Raw genomic sequence first — 19,189 nt, forward strand, 5'->3', positions numbered from 1 at the left:
AATACGATATAGAATAGTTACAAAAACAACAAGAAGTACCTATTTTCCCTTGGATACTTACTTTATTTCCAAGATATGGCTTGGGTGCAGACCAGTAATAAGGAGACTTCAGTATTTTTGCAGCTGCTATATTATTAATACTTATTTGATGAGGTCCATCAAACTGATCTTGTTGAGGCTGTACGGTTTTTGTGGTAAGTGGAGCAGTCACCAGCCACCCAGGCATAGAAGACACCTTAAGGAAAAGAAACTATAAAACATAATTTACCACACCTAGAAAGTTAATTTACACACAATTGTGTGTGTGTGTTTTAATGGAGTAACCATTTTATTCTACATAATACTGCCTACTGTTGAAGCACAGGACACTTTTATCTCCCAAAGGGGCACAGGGAAAAAAAGTATCATACAGAAAATTGTTTTATGTACTCTTGGCTGGAAGAGATGTATGCATGGACCAATTCACCACTGCAATCGGCACCCTCAGAACACCTGTATCCATGTGCTCAGGCTTCCACAGTCTGATTCACACATCCCATTAAGCCACAGTGAAAATAAGATGGTTTCTGTTATGTAGTGTAGTTTCACCCTGGGCCAACAGGGGGATACTGTATATAGTTTTCACTCAGGTCTGTAGATAGTTTTCACTCAGGTCCGCGCCAGTTATTTTAGGCGGGAACTCTGGGCTGTTGTGGTTACAATGTTGACAGCCGGCTGCCTATAAATACAGGCCGGCTGAGCTGTTCGCAGTCAGTTCTATTCCAGCTTACCAGAATAAAGAGCTACTTGAAGAAATCGCTGTGCCGGCTGCTATGTCAACCCACGACTTAACACTGGCGACGAAGGTGGGATAGATGGACATCAGAGCACAGCCAGATGCGGCCAGCCTCTGAACTGAGCTGAATCACTGAGCAGAATCACAGAGCGAAATCACTGAGCGAAATCACTGGGCAGAACCAATTCAGAGCTGACTGTTCTGGCTAGAGCACTGTGTTCCATCCATCGCCCTTCACGCCGGCATCGGAATCATGGCTTCACTTGTGCCTCTACCGCCGTTTGCGCCAGCCTCTGAATCATGGGACTCCTACCTCGCTCGGTTCGACTGCTACCTCCAAGCCAACGAGCTGACAGCAGTATCAAAGGATCGGAAGCGGGGCCTATTCCTCAGCCTCTGTGGGCCTGAGGTGTTTGAGACGGCCCGAGCGTTGGTTGCGCCCGAAGCAGTCCAGGCAACACCATGGGACACGATCCAAGAGAAGCTCCGCAACCACTATGCACCAAAGCCGTCCAAGATTGCTGCCCGCCATGCGTTCTACCACCGGAACCAGGCAGAGGGGGAGTCAATCAACAACTACACCACCGCCCTGCGACAGGCTGCAATGCACTGTGAGTTCCGAGACTTAGACGATGCCCTGATGGATCGAATCGTCTGCGGGGTCCGGGACATCCATCTGCAACGGCGTCTCCTAGCCAAGCCAGACCTCACGCTACAGAAAGCCATTGAGGAGGCTGTGGCCTCAGAAGCTGCTGAACGCTCTGCCCAGGAGATCCGCAAGTCCAGCAGCCCGCGTCTTGCTAGGGAGCCAGTTCCGGTGCATCATGAAGAGGCCAGCAGTGAGGAGGCATCCTCCAGTGAAGACGATGACGTGCACCAGACAAAGCGGGAGCGCAGGAAGTTCCAACAGAAGTCCAAGGGCCAACCGGAATGTGCTGGCTGCGGAGGCAACCATTCCCGTGCCAAGTGTCGATTCAGAGACGCCATCTGTGGGAAGTGTTCCAGAAGGGGCCACATCGCTAAGGTCTGCCGATCGGCTCCGTCTGACACCCCCCCTTCATCGACTCGCAAGTCCAAGTCTTCACTCCAGTCTGCCAAGGAAAGTTGTTTCGCTCTCACCAACTGCCGCTGCCCGTCTGGAACCACGATTGGCCAAACCGACTCGCCTACGCGACGCAAGCTGAACGTCACGGTGCTCATTGAAGGAGCTCCATGTGACATGGAGATCGACACCGGGTCTGCCCTGTCCATCGTGTCATGGAGCACCATCAAAAGACTGGTACCCAGAGTGTCCAAAAGGCAACTCGACTCTCACCGCGTACACCTGAGAGACTACCAGGGAAACGACATTCCCGTGGTAGGCGTTGGCCGGTTCCGGATCGCCTTCAAGGATTTTTCGGGCCTGCTCCGGTTGGTGGTGGTCAAAGGTCAGCGGCCAAGCCTCCTAGGGCTAGACTGGTTTGATGCCCTCGGCCTGGAAGTCACCGGCATCAACTGCATCTCTAACACAGAGACTGAGGGTCTGGTCAAAGACTTTGCCGAGGTTTTTGACGGCACCTTGGGCCAATATACAGGTACGCCCATCTCCTTTAGCCTTGATCCACAAGTCGCCCCCATCAAGCTAAAGCCACGCCGGGTTCCCTTTGCTCTCAAGGCTAAGGTGGACGAACAACTGGACAAACTGATCGCCCAAGGAGTTTTGGAGCCGGTTGACCACGCAAAGTGGGAAACCCCCATCGTCACGCCTGTCAAGCCAGATGGGTCGGTGAGAATCTGCGCTGACTACAAGTGCACGATCAACAAGGCACTTCAGCAGCACGCTTATCCGGTTCCTGTTGTCCAACACCTGCTGCATTCCCTGGGTGAGGGTAAGGTCTTCGCTAAGCTGGACCTTGCCCAAGCCTATCAACAACTGCCAGTCGATGATGCCACTGCTGAAGCCCAGACGATCGTCACCCACCGGGGGGCATTCCGTTGCCGCCGGTTGCAGTTCGGGGTGAGTGTGGCTCCTGGCATCTTCCAAAGCCTTATGGAGCGTCTCCTGCAAGGGCTTCCGGGCGTGGTACCATATTTTGATGACGTCTTGGTGTCTGCAGACTCACACCAGCAGCTGTTCGAGCGCCTCCGTGCCGTGCTGACCAGGTTCCAGGAGGCCGGGCTCAAGGTAAAGAGGGAGAAGTGCCAGATCGCCGTTCCACAGGTAGAGTTCCTGGGCTATCTTATCGATGCCTCCGGTCTTCATCCAACCACATCCAAGATCCGCGCTATCCAGCAGGCCCCCACCCCAAAGAACAAAACGGAGTTGCAGGCATTCCTGGGGCTGCTGAACTTTTATAACATGTTCCTGCCCCACAAAGCCACAGTGGCTGAGCCTCTTCACCGACTCCTTAGCACTAAGACGCCTTGGGCCTGGGGTCATCGGGAGACGGCGGCCTTCAACGCGGTCAAGGCTCTCCTTTCTTCAGACAGTGTGCTGGTACAGTACAGTGAATCCAGGCCGCTGGTCCTTGCCTGCGACGCCTCACCTTTTGGCATCAGTGCTGTCCTTAGTCACCGTTTTCCAGATGGAAGAGAAGCACCGCTCGCCTACTTTTCCAGGACACTATCTCCGACGGAACGGAATTACAGCCAGCTCGACAAGGAGGCATTGGCACTTGTGGCTGGAGTGAAGAGGTTCCATGAATACCTCTATGGCAGGACTTTTGACCTCATCACTGACCACAAGCCACTCCTGGGCCTCCTCGCCGGTGATCGTCCAACTCCACCGGTCCTCTCACCACGCATGCTGCGATGGACTGTTTTCCTGGCTGCCTACCACTACCGGCTCATCCATCGCCCGGGGAAATCGATGGGCCATGCCGACGCCCTCAGCCGTTGCCCTCTTCCAGCATTTGTGGAAGACCCGGCTCCAGCTTCATCGCTCCTTCTGATTGAGGATCTTCCGGCAGCGCCTGTATCGGCTGCCACTGTGGCCTCCGCATCTGCCCAGGATCGCACCATCAGCCGGGTGCTCAACTGGGTGTGGAGGGGGTGGCCACAAGGGCCTTTTGCATCGGAGTTCCAGCCCTTCGCAACCAGACAACATGAACTCTCAGCTCATCGCGGCTGTCTGCTGTGGGGAGACCGCGTCGTGATTCCCCAGGGACTCCGTCAGCGCGTCCTGGAGGATCTGCACGTTGGCCACCCGGGAATTGTCAAAATGAAGGCGTTGGCTCGGTGTTACGTCTGGTGGCCTAATATGGACGATGCCATCACTGCCTGGGTGTCCGCCTGTCAAGCGTGCCAGGAGTCGAGGCCTGCACCACCGGCAGCTAAGGGACACACCTGGGAGACGCCAAAGACACCCTGGTCGAGGGTGCACATCGATCTGGCTGGCCCCTTTCACGGCCGGACCTTTATGGTAGTGGTGGACGCCTATTCCAAATGGCTGGAGGTCGCCCTGATGCCCTCCACCACTACCGAAGCTGTCATCCGGGTGCTGCGAGGCCTGTTTGCAACGCATGGGTGTCCTGATGTCCTTGTCTCTGACAACGGACCGCAGTTCACGTCAGGCACGTTTGAGCGGTATCTTTTGGGACTGGGCATCCGCCATGCCCTAACGGCACCCTTTCATCCATCCAGCAACGGGCAAGCGGAAAGAATGGTGCGCTCGACAAAAGAGGCACTGGCGCGCCTGGACCGGGGAGACTGGCATGAGCGGGTCACCGAATACTTGTTCGTGCAACACATCACCCCTCATGCGGCCACAGGGAGGAGTCCTGCTGAACTGCTTATGGGCCGCCGCCTCAGGTCACCGCTCGACCGGCTACACCCAGACTTTGCCGTGGCTGAACCCCCAGGCTGTGCCAACGCACCACGGTCATTTGTCCCAGGAAACCAGGTCTTTGCCCGGAACTATGTGGGGGACATCCCTTGGGTGCCAGCCACAGTAGTGGGAGTCACTGGACCTCGCTCGTACCAGGTGGCACTCGAAGACGGACGCTTGTGGCGACGGCACATAGACCAGCTTAGGCGCAGGGTTGGGGACTTGGACACTACCGAGGTGCCCCCAACTGCGCTTGCGGCTCCAGAAGAGACCCGTACAGATGGCGAGGCCCCACCTACACCTCCCTCGCAAACTGCCAGCGTGGAGCCGAACCAAGCCGTTTCAGAACAGACTCAGACCACTCCACTTGCGGAGGCTCCACCCACAGCAGCGGATCCAGGGGAGTTGGTTCCAACGCCACCTAGGGTCGCACCACAGCCTCAGCGAGAACTGTGTGGCCCTCCGGACTTGGCTACCAGTCCCCGGCGGTCTGGCAGAGTTTCCAAGCGCCCAACTTATTTAATGTTGTTGGACAGGTATCACTGTTGGTCTAAGTATGGGAAATGTAACCGATATGCTTTTGTGCCTAATTGAACCATTACGCGTAGTGCTGTATATAAGGAAACCATTACGATTGTAACTAACGCCTTATCTCGGTGGGGAGGGGTGTTATGTAGTGTAGTTTCACCCTGGGCCAACAGGGGGATACTGTATATAGTTTTCACTCAGGTCTGTAGATAGTTTTCACTCAGGTCCGCGCCAGTTATTTTAGGCGGGAACTCTGGGCTGTTGTGGTTACAATGTTGACAGCCGGCTGCCTATAAATACAGGCCGGCTGAGCTGTTCGCAGTCAGTTCTATTCCAGCTTACCAGAATAAAGAGCTACTTGAAGAAATCGCTGTGCCGGCTGCTATGTCAACCCACGACTTAACAGTTTCTTTCTGAACAAACCATGAACCTGGTCTACATTGGCTCCCAGTATGTTTCCAAGCACAATTCAAAGTGTTGGTGCTGAACTTTAAAGCCCTAAACGGCCTCAGCCCAGTATACCTGAAGGAGCATCTCCACCCCCATCGCTCAACCCAGACACTAAGGTCCAGATTCAAGGGCCTTCTGGCAGTTTCCTCACTGCAAGAAGTGATATTACAAGAAACCAGGCTTTCTCAGTAGCTGCGCCTGCCCTGTGATACACCCTCCCAGATGTCAAAGAGATAAGCAACCATATGACTTTTTGTAGACATCTGAAGGCAGCCATGTTTATGGAAGCTCTTAATCTTTGATGTTTTGTTGTGTTCCTCTATATTTTCTTGGAAGCCACCCTTAGTGGCTGGGGCAACCCAGTCAGTTAAGTGGGGTTAAAGAAATAACAACAACAACAACAACAACAACAACAACTGCTACTAATTTTAACTACTATTAATAACTACTAACAATAGCTAAAAATTACTACTACCACTACTACTACTACACTCTTAACTTTATTACTTGGTACGGCCTGCTTATGTGAAATTAGATGGAGATGGGCTGTCTATCATGAAAGAAGATAGACAGGAAGTCTTGCTCAGTATTTTCTACTATAATTGGAAGCAGAAATCCAAGGTTTCAGCCAGGAGTCTTTTCCAGACCTGCCTGGAAAATTGGACCTGGCACTGTCTGCATGTAGAGCATGTGCTCTGCCACCAAACAATAGCCTTGAAGCACATTTATGGGGCTGCCTGAGAAAAACTAATGAGGTGTTTGGACATGGAACATTAGCAAGATCATACCTGACTGATGGGCCATGGAAGGCTTTCACAGACATCAGAAACCCCAAAACAGAAACATTCAGTGCAGCCCTGGGGATTTCTTTCTTGGAGATTATAGAATCCTGGCATGCAACGGTCACAGTTTTCTCCTTCAACATTTTCCTGTGAAATACATGCAATATTTGTTCTGTTATCATCACAATAATAACCAGCATACACTAGAGGTTAGAAGTAATCCTGGCATAATGATTGATTGATGGTCCTAGAATTAGTACTAATGCATTTCATCATTATTTTTAACCTTCATCCGACAAATTTCTTATTTTGACATATACAAGTAAAATTAAGCCTGTTAATTTAGGATTGGCAATATGAAGTTCCATATGGCTTATAAGTTTGGGGTTAATCCAAAGAAGATCAGTTCCCACTGAATGTGAGGAAAAGTAAGCATCAAGACCTTCCACTTTGATAGTTGTGTAAAAGTGATCCGCAAACATTTCCAATGCCATCCTCAATGCTAAATAAGTTGCTGTCCTTGATTTAATTGTCTGTTGTTCATTGTAGCCACCCTTCTCCACCCTCAACTGCATTTACTAGCTCTCTCACACCATTTGACATGCAGTGCCTCCCTGAAATTTGTGAAAGATATACTATGAATCATAACTCAAATCCCCACCCCAGAGAGATTTTTGCCTAAGCCGCAGTTAATTGCTACACACAGGATGTGATCTTTACCACTAACAGAAATGTTTTCCTTATTAAATTAATTTACAAATCCCACTCCAAAGTTCACACCAAATCAAACTGAAAACCAGTAGTACGCTTACTTTACAAAGGCAAGGTTCTGTGCATGGGTCATCATTAATGCTACCAACCAGGCTACAGTTGCAACGCATGCAGCTTGGATAACCTTTGTAGCCGAAGGCACAGCGATCACACTTCTCTCCTGCGTAACCTTCCTTGCAGTGACACTGACCAGGCTGAACACCTTGAAAAAAGAGAAAAGGATGAAAAAGAGGAAGACTTATCACATGCAGATACATATCATTTTTTGCTCCCTAAGCATTAGAACCACGATTCTTGTCCTATGGTGAAAGAAGCCTTATGCAGTGTGCTATAGTACCAGCAAGTGCAAGAAGTCTGGGAAAAGTTGAAGCTCAGCAACCTTTTTCTGCGATATAAGTGAGCCATGGGCAAGTCTTTCTGGGAACCGAATAGTGGCCTAATTATTAAGGGTTGTTCCAGTTATGCTTTGTGCTACTGGAAGTGCTTCCTTAAGGCAGGGGAGCTGATTTCCTCCCCCCCCCCCCAATCTCTCCAACCCTGTGCTCCCAAAGAACTTTTCTTCGGGTTTGCAGGGCCTTCTAGTGCAAGACAGGATATGCCATAGAGCACTGCAATTGGTAGGGAGAATTGGTGAAAATTCTGCCTTGCCTTGCACTAGCAGAAGCAGTTACACGGGCACAAATCCTCAGTTAGCAGTTAGTGGCATCAAGCCTGAATTCCTGGTCCCAATTTCCTCAGTCCTGGTCTTCATCCTACCTCACACTTGTCTCATGTCATAACAGGTTCCCTTTTTAAAAAAAATCCACCACCAATCATTACCTGCATATCCTATGGGATTTGCCAAATCTCCAGCTGAAATTGCTAATAAATCCCATTCTAAATGCATGTAACTACAATCCAGGCAAAAATCTAAACATGTTTGAACTGGTCCTTATTGCCAGTGTTTCCTCACATACAATTCCCAGTTACAAAAAATATTAGCTGGACTAGTTTTTAGAGAAAATGTATTTTCCAGTCACTTACCACGTTGTGGGTCAGCATGATCATCATCCTTAACACAGTCAAAACCAAGTGACCCAAATATATCACATTCACAGGGAAAGCAAGGGTTATCATCAAAGGGAGACACCTAAAAGAAGTTAATATTTTTGTTCACGTTAATAATAAGATGCTGGTGAGCGTGCATAATTATTGCTGTCTGAGGATAATGATGATATAATTATATAATATGACCAACAGCTACAGCAACATATTAAGAGTTACAACAAACAATTTTATAGGACTTGCAGGGATACAACCTCAGTATACTCTGCCATTTTTCTGCTAATAACCTTCCCATCGTTATGGCTTTTTAAAATCACACGGTATTGCAAAAATCAACAGAAATGGGCTGAAAGAAATAAGTGCTGTTTTTTAGCACAGTTCAAAGCAACAGAACATACAGTATGTTCATAAAAGCCTCTTACTTTATGTGGCCTATAGTAACCGTCAGTACACATGTCACAGTTTATTCCAGTGGTGTGTTGAGTGCAGTTTATACACACTCCGCCACCTTTGAACTGGCCGTGAATGTTTAAACTTCTTTTCTGATCTGCCACACTCTGATCATAATAACAATCTTCTGCTTTGTTATGACAGTTGCATCCTACAAAGAAAGAAAGAAATTCACTTTCCATTTTTTAAAAAAAACAAAGCATGGCTAAACATATAAACAGTAGGAAAAAAACCCTGAATGTTTTCTGTACTATATGGCTTCTTACTGTGCATGTAGCAGCTAATATATACAGAACTGGCTTTTTAAAAACTGTGTTATGCAGTTCACACTGATCTAAAAGTTTCACCATTTATTAAAGTACATAATTACTAATAGTATTCTGGCTTCTTCCTCCTTGCTTTCTAAACTTCTCTCATTGTTGAAAAAGTAAAGCATGAATAAAACATGGTTACTAATTTTCTTGTGACTCTACATTTTAAAGCCCAGGAAGTCCTGCAGAGTTCTTCAAAATGAACTACTAGTACTGGAGCATCTGATTCCCTGCAATTACTAAATGTAGTTCGGAGTATATTTCTGCAGCACAAGCTGAAGATATTAAATAGTCAGGTGATACTTGCTAAAGTTAATGCTGTACAGCAAGGGCAAGGAACCTTTTTCAGCTCGAGGGCCACATTCATTCATGGACAACCTTCTAAGGGCCACATAGCAGAAGGGGGTGCGGTCACAGCTGTTCATCCTCTAGCCAAGCAAGCACAGTTCAAGAATGCTTTGCAGCCAGGGGAAAAAACCACTAGTGGGGATGCAGAGCACAGGGAAGTGAGGAGTGTGGCTAACTGTGATGGGTATCATGGCCCAAATAAGAGCCCTGGGGGCCAGATAAAGAGACCTGAAGCCCACATTCAGCTTCCAGCCCTAAGGTGCCCTATTCATATTGCACACGTGCACATTAAAACAAGCATTAATGAAACCATTACTAACAGCTTACATAGTTCCCATATGTGAAGAGGAACCAATATATACCACTGCTGTCACATCAGAAAACAAGGCAACCCATCATGCATCTAGTTGTGTGTGCATATTAGGGGGCACCATGTGCTCATTAGGGGTCCCTGAATCAGGGACACAGAGATCAATTAAGATCTTACAAAGACATACTATTTGAAAGCAAGTGCCATTATGGCTGATAATGCTAAAAAGTGGTGGGGTGAAATAAACTTGCAATTTACAACCAAAAATAGTCATGGCAGATCTGCAAACTCCTAGCATCACAAGCCTAGTGCAGATCTAACAGTCCCTGTAGTGCTAATATTAGAAACACAAGTACATCATATATATATATTTTTAATTAAGGCAGGTTCACCTACTTGGCCATTCCACAGGCTTCAGTGGTGGCTGGATTACATACCTAGCCAATGTTAAGGCAAGTGTATAGAGAAGCATCATTTTAGTGCTACGTACTCTCACATTTGTTGCCAGCGGAAATGGTTCCTGGTCTCCACGGGGCCTGGTGGTAGCCAGGGCAACACTCATTACAGCTCTCACCGCAAGTATTGTGCTCACACTGGCACTGAAGCTTCTAAATAAAATCAGATTATAACACAGCTCTATTACCTAATGCCTTGGAAACAAAAATCCCTCTTTACCTGAGATCTTAGAACTAGCTTTTAAACATTTAGAGCATCCTACAGGTTTGTATAGGACCTTCTTGCCATGGTATAAAAATCTACCTTGGAAGAGCAGCAGAAACCCATTCAACCTGTAGGAAGCAATGTAGTTCAGGGAAACTACAGTGTAAAAAGTGGTAAAAGGAGACAGAAGGGAAAGGGGCAGAGTGATGGGTAAATTATTTTAAAATAGAGAGAGAGAGCAGTGGGAGTTGCTGGTGGATGACTGACAAGCATTCACAAGGCCCTGCAATATTTAAGTATGGATTTCTGTATTGTCAGGAGTTCAGGGAGCGTACCTCTGACTCTTCCCTTCCCTTATTACTTGTTTGTTTAAGGGGCAATCCAAACCTTTGACCAGCAGCAGTAGGGCTTAATGAAGCAGCACAGCCATCACTGCATCCACAGCCCTGCTGCTGTTGCTAGATGGGACGGAAGATTAGGAGAAAGGGGGGAATGCCTATTTGCTATGCCAGCCACCTGGGAGGGACAAAACTCCAATGAAAGTCCAGGTTTTAAAGAGCTCCTGGCTTTTTCTGGCCAATGAGAGCCACTGTCAGTTTGTCAGATATGTCCTGCTTCCCAGGAAGGCATTCTGGGGCTTTGAATACTTGGCGGGAGATCACCTGAGATAAAATGACTGCTTGGCTTACAGAAAACCATGAGGGGAAGGAGATCAATGCCCTGTGTCACAACCTTGGGGTTATTCTTCACCTCTTCTTCAATATATTTAAGAAAACAAGGCAGAGTATGTGTGCCTGCTGGAGTGCACGTGTGCAATTTCAGAATTTACTGTTAAAAGCAACAACACCACTATACTTGAAATTCTGGGAGAAGGAAGTATTTTATATGGGAAATGTAGAAATATTACTTCCGGATGAGCAAGTTGCTAAAGAGAAGAACTCTTTAAGTACATGAAGTGCTGTCACAAAGAACAGAGACCTGTTCTCGGCTGCCCCAAAGGGAACAACTAGATGTGATGGGCTTAAGCTACAATGTAGGAGGTTTCAATGGAGCATTAAGATAAATGTCCTGATAGCAACAGCAGTTTAACAATGAAACCAATACCTACCCTAGAGGGAAGCTGAAATGGAATATGATAACACTGCTGCTGTGCACACAGTCATGATCGTAACTGAAGTATATAAGTGGAGGTAGAGAAAAACCTCTAAGAAGTTTTGGTGGGTGAGAAGTTATTCAAGTTTGTAGAGACTGTATGAAGCTATAGTGTTTGCAACATTCCTCCTGCTGATCGTATAGGTGCGTGTGCACACACACACACACACTTGTATATTAAAGGTTAGCTGTGTGTGAATGAATGAATGAATGTGTTCAAGTGTGTACAGTGGTACCTCTGGTTAAGAACTTAACTCGTTCCGGAGGTCCGTTCTTAACCTGAAACTGTTCTTAACCTGAAGCACGACTTTAGCTAATGGGGCCTTCAGCTGCCGCCGCGCCCGATTTATGTTCTCATCCTGAAGCAAAGTTCTTAACCCAAGGTACTATTTCTGGGTTAGCGGAGTCTGTAACCTGAAGCGTCTGTAACCTGAAACATCTGTAACCTGAGGTACCACTGCATATGGAAATAGCTGAAAGAATGAGCAAGGAAGACTTGCAAAAGAACAAGAGTTTTGATAAGGTATACACATCCTGGAACATAGTTTCTTTATTTCTATATCCCTATGCATTCCTAAAAGGATCCATTGGAAGTATAGTTCTAATAATCCTGTAAGCCTTCCTCGCGCAGTCAGTTTAACACCTGTGCCACATAGGCTGCACTACTTCAAAAACCTATGCAGTGTAATACACATCTTTCCAGTATGGCTGAAAGGGCTTGAAGTGAGGGCAGATGACCCAGGCATTTATAATTTCACTAAATACTGAGCAACAAAGTAATGAACCAAGACGTAATTCTGTAACATTAACAACTGGCTTCTGCAACATTTTAGCGGTATTCAGAAATTTGTTTTTCTTGAGATGGATGCATGTTTGCAGAGGGGGTGACACAAGCAAACAAACATACCTTTGTGACTTGATCCAAAGGACAGCTCCGAGCATGGCCATAGCAAATGCACATCCCTCCAACAGAGATGTCCTTTATTGAATAGTAGTACTAAATAAAGCAAAGTTTGATTTATAAAATCAGTTTCCTTTTAGTATTTGAAACAAGAAGTGCCAAAGTTCTATTTTTTAAAAAAACCAAACAAATCTTTCAGTTCAGGTGAAGTTTATACTAGTCAGGACTTATTCATGGAAACGTAAATGAACAGGTATTTCTTTCTCTCCCTCTCCCTGACACACACACACACACACACACACACACAAAGAGGAGCAGCAGCAGCAGCAGCAGCAGCAGCAGCAGCAGCAGATCAGGTTTTCTCTTTTTGCTAGCATTACAATTCTTTTTTTTTAAAAAAAAAATTATTATTAATGTTATTCAAATACGAAAATAAAGGAAAAAAGAAAGAAAAAATACAACATCAAACACCATTATAACATTCCACCCTACATACAAAATAAAGCAAATTACTATTACCCCATGTGACTTCCTTCCACCAATACTCGACATTCTTTATATTTTCTTATTTACATTGCTTCTTTTATATATTATCTCTAATATTCCTAATATTAATTTCATCTATTTCGCCATTACATACTTAGTCTATGCATATCAACATGTTATCCTTAGAACAGTGTTTTTTCATGTAGTCCTCGAAGCATTGCCATTCCATTCTTAATTTTTGATTTGTTTGTTATCTTATGGCTGCTGTTAACTTTGCCAATTCTATAAAATCACATAATTTATTTATCCAATCCTCTTTAGTGGGGATGGTTTCCCCTTTCCAATTTTTTGCAAGTACTAGTCTGGCTGTGGCCGTCACATATAAAAATAGTCTTTTCTTATCTTGCGGGATATCTTTTCCTGTTACAACCTTTGGCTTCTTTTCTATAGAAGTTTTAAACATTTTTTCAACTCTTCATGAATATATCCTCAGAATTTATTAATTTTCTTGCAGCCCCACAATTCTTATGCTATATGTCATAATCTACTACAAGTAAAGTAAAACTCTGCATGAATGTAAATTATTTGAAGCATAAATTACTCATTCAACTCAGAACTAATTTTGGCTTCAGGTATACTGATGTAACAACCAAAGAAAGTTTTTGAAAAACTCACTCATCTGTGAGAATGCTAATGAGATCAATTTGGTCCAGAGGCTTTTTCTGAGAATAGACAACATTCATTTTAGCTATTTTCAGAAGAGCTAAGTTAAACTAATAATTAGGGAGAATTGCTTAGCAAATGTAGCACTGACATGCCTTGATTCCCTCGATGAGGCAAACCATGCGTTCAAATGTAGATTTATGTCATCTGTCAAGCTTGTGTTGAACTTATACATTACATTGGTTATAGCGTCAAATAACAATAGTTCTCATGTGCTAATAATAATATCTACAACTAGGTATTGTTTGAACTGTATCATGCAATCTTTCTTTAGCATACAAGACAAGTACCATATGAAAGGTATTAAACAAGAAGGGTGTTCTTGGAGTTTGATGGGGGGGGGGAACAGAAAATAAATTGAGGGGAATTGTGTTGTGTTTGGTTTTTCAGTTTTTAGGAACCAAATAGGAAAAGAACTGTAAGAATGTGGGGGCTGCGTGTTTCCAATCCTCACCATCCCCAATGTTTCTGGGTTCCCTCTCCCAGCCTTCACATCTCTAAGTACTAAGTACTTTGGACATACGCCTCCAGCTTCACAAGCCATGGATCAAGAAGCCAGAAATGATCACTAAGGCTGCACACTCCTCTTCCATTTGGAGACCGCTTTCAACATGGAGAGCCTGATTTGTTTTAATGCAATTCCCCGTTACATATGAAATGGGGAACTCTGCTTTAACACTGATTAACTAACTAGTACAGGGTGAGTCTTTTAAAAGAGGCCCCGTAGAACATGTGTACTCTGGATCCAGGGGCCTCTTTTAAAGGACTCACCCTGTATAACAAACCAGGTTCATGCCCCAGAAATCCCCGTCACATGGACAAATTTTACACTCATTGGGCATCTTCTTACTGCTGGTGGACAAATAGCGGGCAAATGTGGAGGGTGGATGTGACTAGCCTACATGCTTTTAACACACGAGGGGCTTCATCTGAACCTGCCGCACTTTGGGATGCATTCAAACGGCATAGTGCCTATGAGAGAATGCTGCTTTATAAAATTAGCATGTGACTTCAGTCCCACAATCGGTTTCAATCTTTCATCAAGACATATTTGGAACAGACCACTTAAGTACATTTACCAATTTCAATGGGTCTACTTTGAGTAGAACTAGATGTTGAAAATCACCCAGATATAACACATATCCAATTCATATGGTTGGTTAAAACCCAGAAGAAAGCATCTTACCCTTCTGGTAACAATAGGATCAAGATCTTTAGGATCATGGTGGCTAAGGGTCATGAGGTCCGCATTAAGGTTTCTTATACGTTGTAATCGAAGCCGGATGTACCGTGCAGAAGTAAACTCCAATAATGTCGGTGAAGGGTCATCAGCACTAGGTCTACCATTGATCAACGATGTATGGATCTAAAAAGAAATAATGGTTTCTGTATAAGCCTGTAAATAACACGTCAACATTTCAAAATACCTTCTGAGTGAAAGTTTAAAATCAACCTCCGCACCCATCCCACTGTTGCCTCCGCCACAACACCACAATACAAGCTGGGCATGTCTGTGAAGTAGTTACCAGGCTCAATACACTGTTGTGCCGTCCCTGCTCACTGCTGTCCTCATTAAGCGTGTTGAATGAATTACTTTATAACTCACATCTCACAGAAATCGCTTTCCAGTCCACAGATTAAATGCTGAGAGCGCATTTATTAATGGGCTTCTGCAGGACGAGGGCAAAGGAAAGCAGGCCTGCAGCTAAAACACTGGCATAGGGATGCAGAATGAAACACTCACTGGGGAAGCAGGAATGTACTTGCCCTCAGCATTTTATGAACTTTCATACCAATGCTTCAATGCTAGTTTTGATTCCCATGCAATGCATTATATACCCAACTAGATGAGCTAGAGGAAGAAAATCTAGAGAATAAAAAGATACACAGGAAGAACAAAGGCTGTCCCACAGTCTTCAATGTATTCTCAAGCACAATATAGTGGGGCAGCCCTTGGTCACCCCAGATCTTTGGAATCTAATGCAGTCACCTCTGGTTATATTTGAATTAAACTTGTTTCTATTTTATTTTTACTATACAATAAAAATATATTTTTGTACTTAGGCTTCAGAAAATTGCTTAGCATCTCCTGTGAAATGTTCGAAGAACTCAAACATGTTGACTTGTAATTTACTACTGAAATAAATGCAATTTACTCCTTAGTAAGTCTATTTAGAATTGGATTCAGACAATCTAAAATACTTAGCAATCTTAGGATGATTTTCAACTAAGTTTCACTCAGAGGAGACCGACAATAATAAATTAACTAACTTAACTTAATCATTAGTTAATTTCCACAGATCTATTCTGAACAAATCTTAGTTGAATACACGCTTAGGCTTCAATCAACAGATTTCACCCCCTTCAGAGAAGGAGACAAGGGCTAAGCTAAACATCCTGGAATCTGAACTAAAGTACCCAAATTAATTTCAGATTATGCTTCTGCTACGAATGTTGTTTTACACATCCCATTAAAAATCACATGACATACTTGCTTATACAGTGGAAATTTGGGTTGCGGACGTAATTCGTAACGGAGGCACGTCCACAACCCGCAGCGTTTGCATTCTGAAGCGCCGCGTCTGCACAGGTACGATTTGGTGCTTCTGCACATGCGTGAAGCGCGATTTAGCGCTTCTGCGCATGCACGAGCAGCGAAACCCAGAAGTAACCCATTCCGGTACTTCCAGGTTTCCAGCAGTCTGTAACCCGAAAACATGTAACCTGAAGCGTCCGTAACATGAGGTATGACTGTATATGCACATTTAGCCTAAAGTGTTAAAGTAACATATAAAAAAGATAACGTTGGTAGCATTTTAGTCCCAAACACATTCAGAACTCTGACAGCTTTCAGTCTAAGAAAGAATTTGGAATTCTTCTCTTAGTAGCTATTTTTATAAGGTCAACGCATAAAGGCAGACATTCACAGTGAACTAGTCACAGATTTTAGAGCCTCATTTCCTGATGTTGCTGGCCTGGCTCTCTGATCTATACTACAGAACCACTATGAACAGAGCTTGCTTTAAAGAAAGAACAATCAACTGTTGACCTGCACAATACATAGCTCTTTTAATTAGGCTCTCTCTTTGAAACAATGCCAAGTCCTCCTTCAGAGCTCAAGCTACACAGAGCTATTTAGACAGCATTTTTAATTTTATGATCGAGTATCAGGTGATCCTTAAGAAAAGCATTAAAAAAAAACCAGAGCACAAGTTTACACAAGATAACAGGAACTCTCAACAATTCACCACTGAAGATGTGTTAAGAGGTGCAAAGTTTTTATAAATACAAACTGCAGCATCAAAGATAAGAGTGGGCTTCCTGTTCAGAAGCTGCTTCACCTCTCTTCCTGGAGTGAGATCAACAATGAGCCTCCCCAAAGTGAAAAGTATTTTTTGAAAAATTGGGAAGACTCTGATCTTCAGAAACAAAACCTGCGGCAGCTGCTAATAATGCCGAATAAATCTTGATGGAGGGGAGAGAAGACAAGCGTCTGAAGAAGCCTATTACTATCAAACTAAACATAAGAGCAGAGTGGTTTTACTACCCCCATGTCCAAGAATAAGAGGCATCTGAACAAACAAAAAGAAAACCTACCTCTCCATGTTCAAGTGGGACTAGCTTAGAATAATAAGAAGTGCAGATTACTTCATCATCTCTCTTATATGTAGGAGGCCCAAGCCTTGGTGTTATGTTGTATCTTACTAGGCACTCAGTATCACTAACTGCATAGTACTGCCATGGCTTGAAATCAGTCCCATCCAGAGAACGTTCCAAAATCCAGTTTCCAGGTCGGGGAGCGTTAGCAGCTTTGATGATCACATAGGCAACTTGAAAGACCTGCAAGAAATGTAAGGGGGGGATGCAAGACTTAGTACTAACCTATGAAAATATAGTTTTTCAGAGTAGCTCAAAACCCAGGTTTCAACTATCTAACATCTATAATTATTTCTCAAATTTTTAATGCTCTTGTTTGCAATGGAAATTGCTTTCAGCTCAATTTCCATAGTCTACACTTTAATTAAATAAATACAACCCCAACTTCAAATGCTATTTCCTATTTGGCCTTTGCACAAGAGTTCACAAAGTTCAAATTTCTGTAATTTCAGAAGTTCATACATTAGGACAAGGCATGTCATGGGCAAGCATTAAAACAGGACGTGTACATGCAAAGCATCTTGCTACATATAACATAATACAGAAAGTTGCACAATAAACGGTCCCTCAAGAATGCGCTTTTAGTTTCTATTAGCCTCAGGAAAGCTTGCCAAGATGTTTCCTTCAGGCTGAAAAAAAGAAATCCCGATGACCCAAAATATTATGAAGATTTAGATTTTTAAAAAATGTACTAAGGGCATAAGCAACATTCAGCTTCATCCCTCAAATCACAAAAATTTCCTCCAAGCACTGTAGGAAAGAGAGCTTCATGTAATTACTAGAAAAACCGGTTCTGAACCTAACTTCAACCACAAGACCTAATGAGATCCACACAAATACTCTGTAGAACTCATTTCCAGCTGCAACCTGCCCTTATCAAAGAAATGATTCATATGGATTTAGGACAACTATCGGTCCTGTTAGAATACAAATTGTGAGTATTATCATAATTATTGTTTTTCCAGCAAAAGTCACTGTAATAAACAAGGAATCATCCAAATACTCATTTAGAGTGATATCCCTATTGTGGCATCCTGCCTGTACATCAGACTTCCACTTCTGCAAACAGGACTTACCGTATTTTTCGCCCTATAGGACGCACCTTTTCCCCTCCAAAAATGAAGGGGAAATCTGTGTGCGTCCTATGGGGCGAAGGCAGGCTTTCGCTGAAGCTTGGAGAGCGAGAGGGGGCGGTGTGACCAACCCCTCTCACTCTCCGGTACCATTCCTCTCCTCTCCCCTGATGTCCCCATGCACCCCCAAAATTTACTCCAGAGGGGTGGGTATCCTACAGATCAGATGGGGTGTGGGGAAGGGAGCAAGGGAAATTCCAGTGCATACACCAGTACAACCTATGCTCTGATGTGAAATAATAATAATAATAATTTATTATTTATACCCCGCCCATCTGGCTGAGTTTCCCCAGCCACTCTGGGCGGCTCCCAATCAGTGTTAAAAACAGTACAGCGTTACATATTAAAAACTTCCCTGAACAGGGCTGCCTTAAGATGTCTTCTGAATGTCAGGTAATTATTTATCTCTTTGACATCTGATGGAAATGTGCAGTAAGTCCAACAGTCAAATGCACTTATACGGTCACAGTGAGCAAGATCCACCCCTTGTTCTGGTGCAGCAGTAGGGACTTACCAACACCTTTCCTCCGCTCTTTCCAGGCATAGTCCGTGCTTTTAAGTTCTGTGTCTGAGTATCCGTCATTAAGTAATGCATTAGTAAGTGTAAGAAAGACAGACAACCATTTTGGAGTTTTTTTAAAAAACCAAAAACCTAAACTCCCAGTCTACCAAGGAGAACCCTCCCTTAACCTCTCTCCACTGTACTTTCTATAAACCAACGATAAGTAGGAATTCTTTGATCATGCAACACACCAAAGCTACATTTATACAATTTTTACTTGCCTGTCTTAAATCCAGAGTTATGGTTATCCAATGGTATTCTCTTCCGTTCTGAATGCTAGGACTTTGCCACCAGTTATTAGTACCATCTATAGCATTTGAGATAGGGTGTTGTTCTAAAAT

At 44.4% G+C, this 19,189-nt stretch overlaps 1 protein-coding gene across 1 annotated transcript in view; it reads right to left on the reverse strand.

Annotated features, from left to right (window-relative positions):
* The window catches only part of LAMA1 (laminin subunit alpha 1), a 91,726-nt gene that overhangs the window by 53,675 nt on the left and 18,862 nt on the right, over positions 1-19,189 (reverse strand). Inside the window, exons 3-12 of the mRNA XM_083518441.1 lie at positions 19,070-19,182; positions 17,094-17,336; positions 14,683-14,862; positions 12,294-12,383; positions 10,065-10,182; positions 8,578-8,756; positions 8,135-8,240; positions 7,153-7,313; positions 6,347-6,487; positions 62-235 (exon numbers count right to left, since the gene is read on the reverse strand). Of these exons, the coding sequence (XP_083374567.1) occupies positions 62-235; positions 6,347-6,487; positions 7,153-7,313; positions 8,135-8,240; positions 8,578-8,756; positions 10,065-10,182; positions 12,294-12,383; positions 14,683-14,862; positions 17,094-17,336; positions 19,070-19,182 (1,505 nt within the window). The remainder of the gene's footprint in view (positions 1-61; positions 236-6,346; positions 6,488-7,152; positions 7,314-8,134; positions 8,241-8,577; positions 8,757-10,064; positions 10,183-12,293; positions 12,384-14,682; positions 14,863-17,093; positions 17,337-19,069; positions 19,183-19,189) is intronic.

The sequence above is a fragment of the Podarcis liolepis genome (genome assembly GCF_965112155.1).
Source record: "Podarcis liolepis genome assembly, chromosome: 8".
NCBI lineage: Eukaryota > Metazoa > Chordata > Lepidosauria > Squamata > Lacertidae > Podarcis > Podarcis liolepis.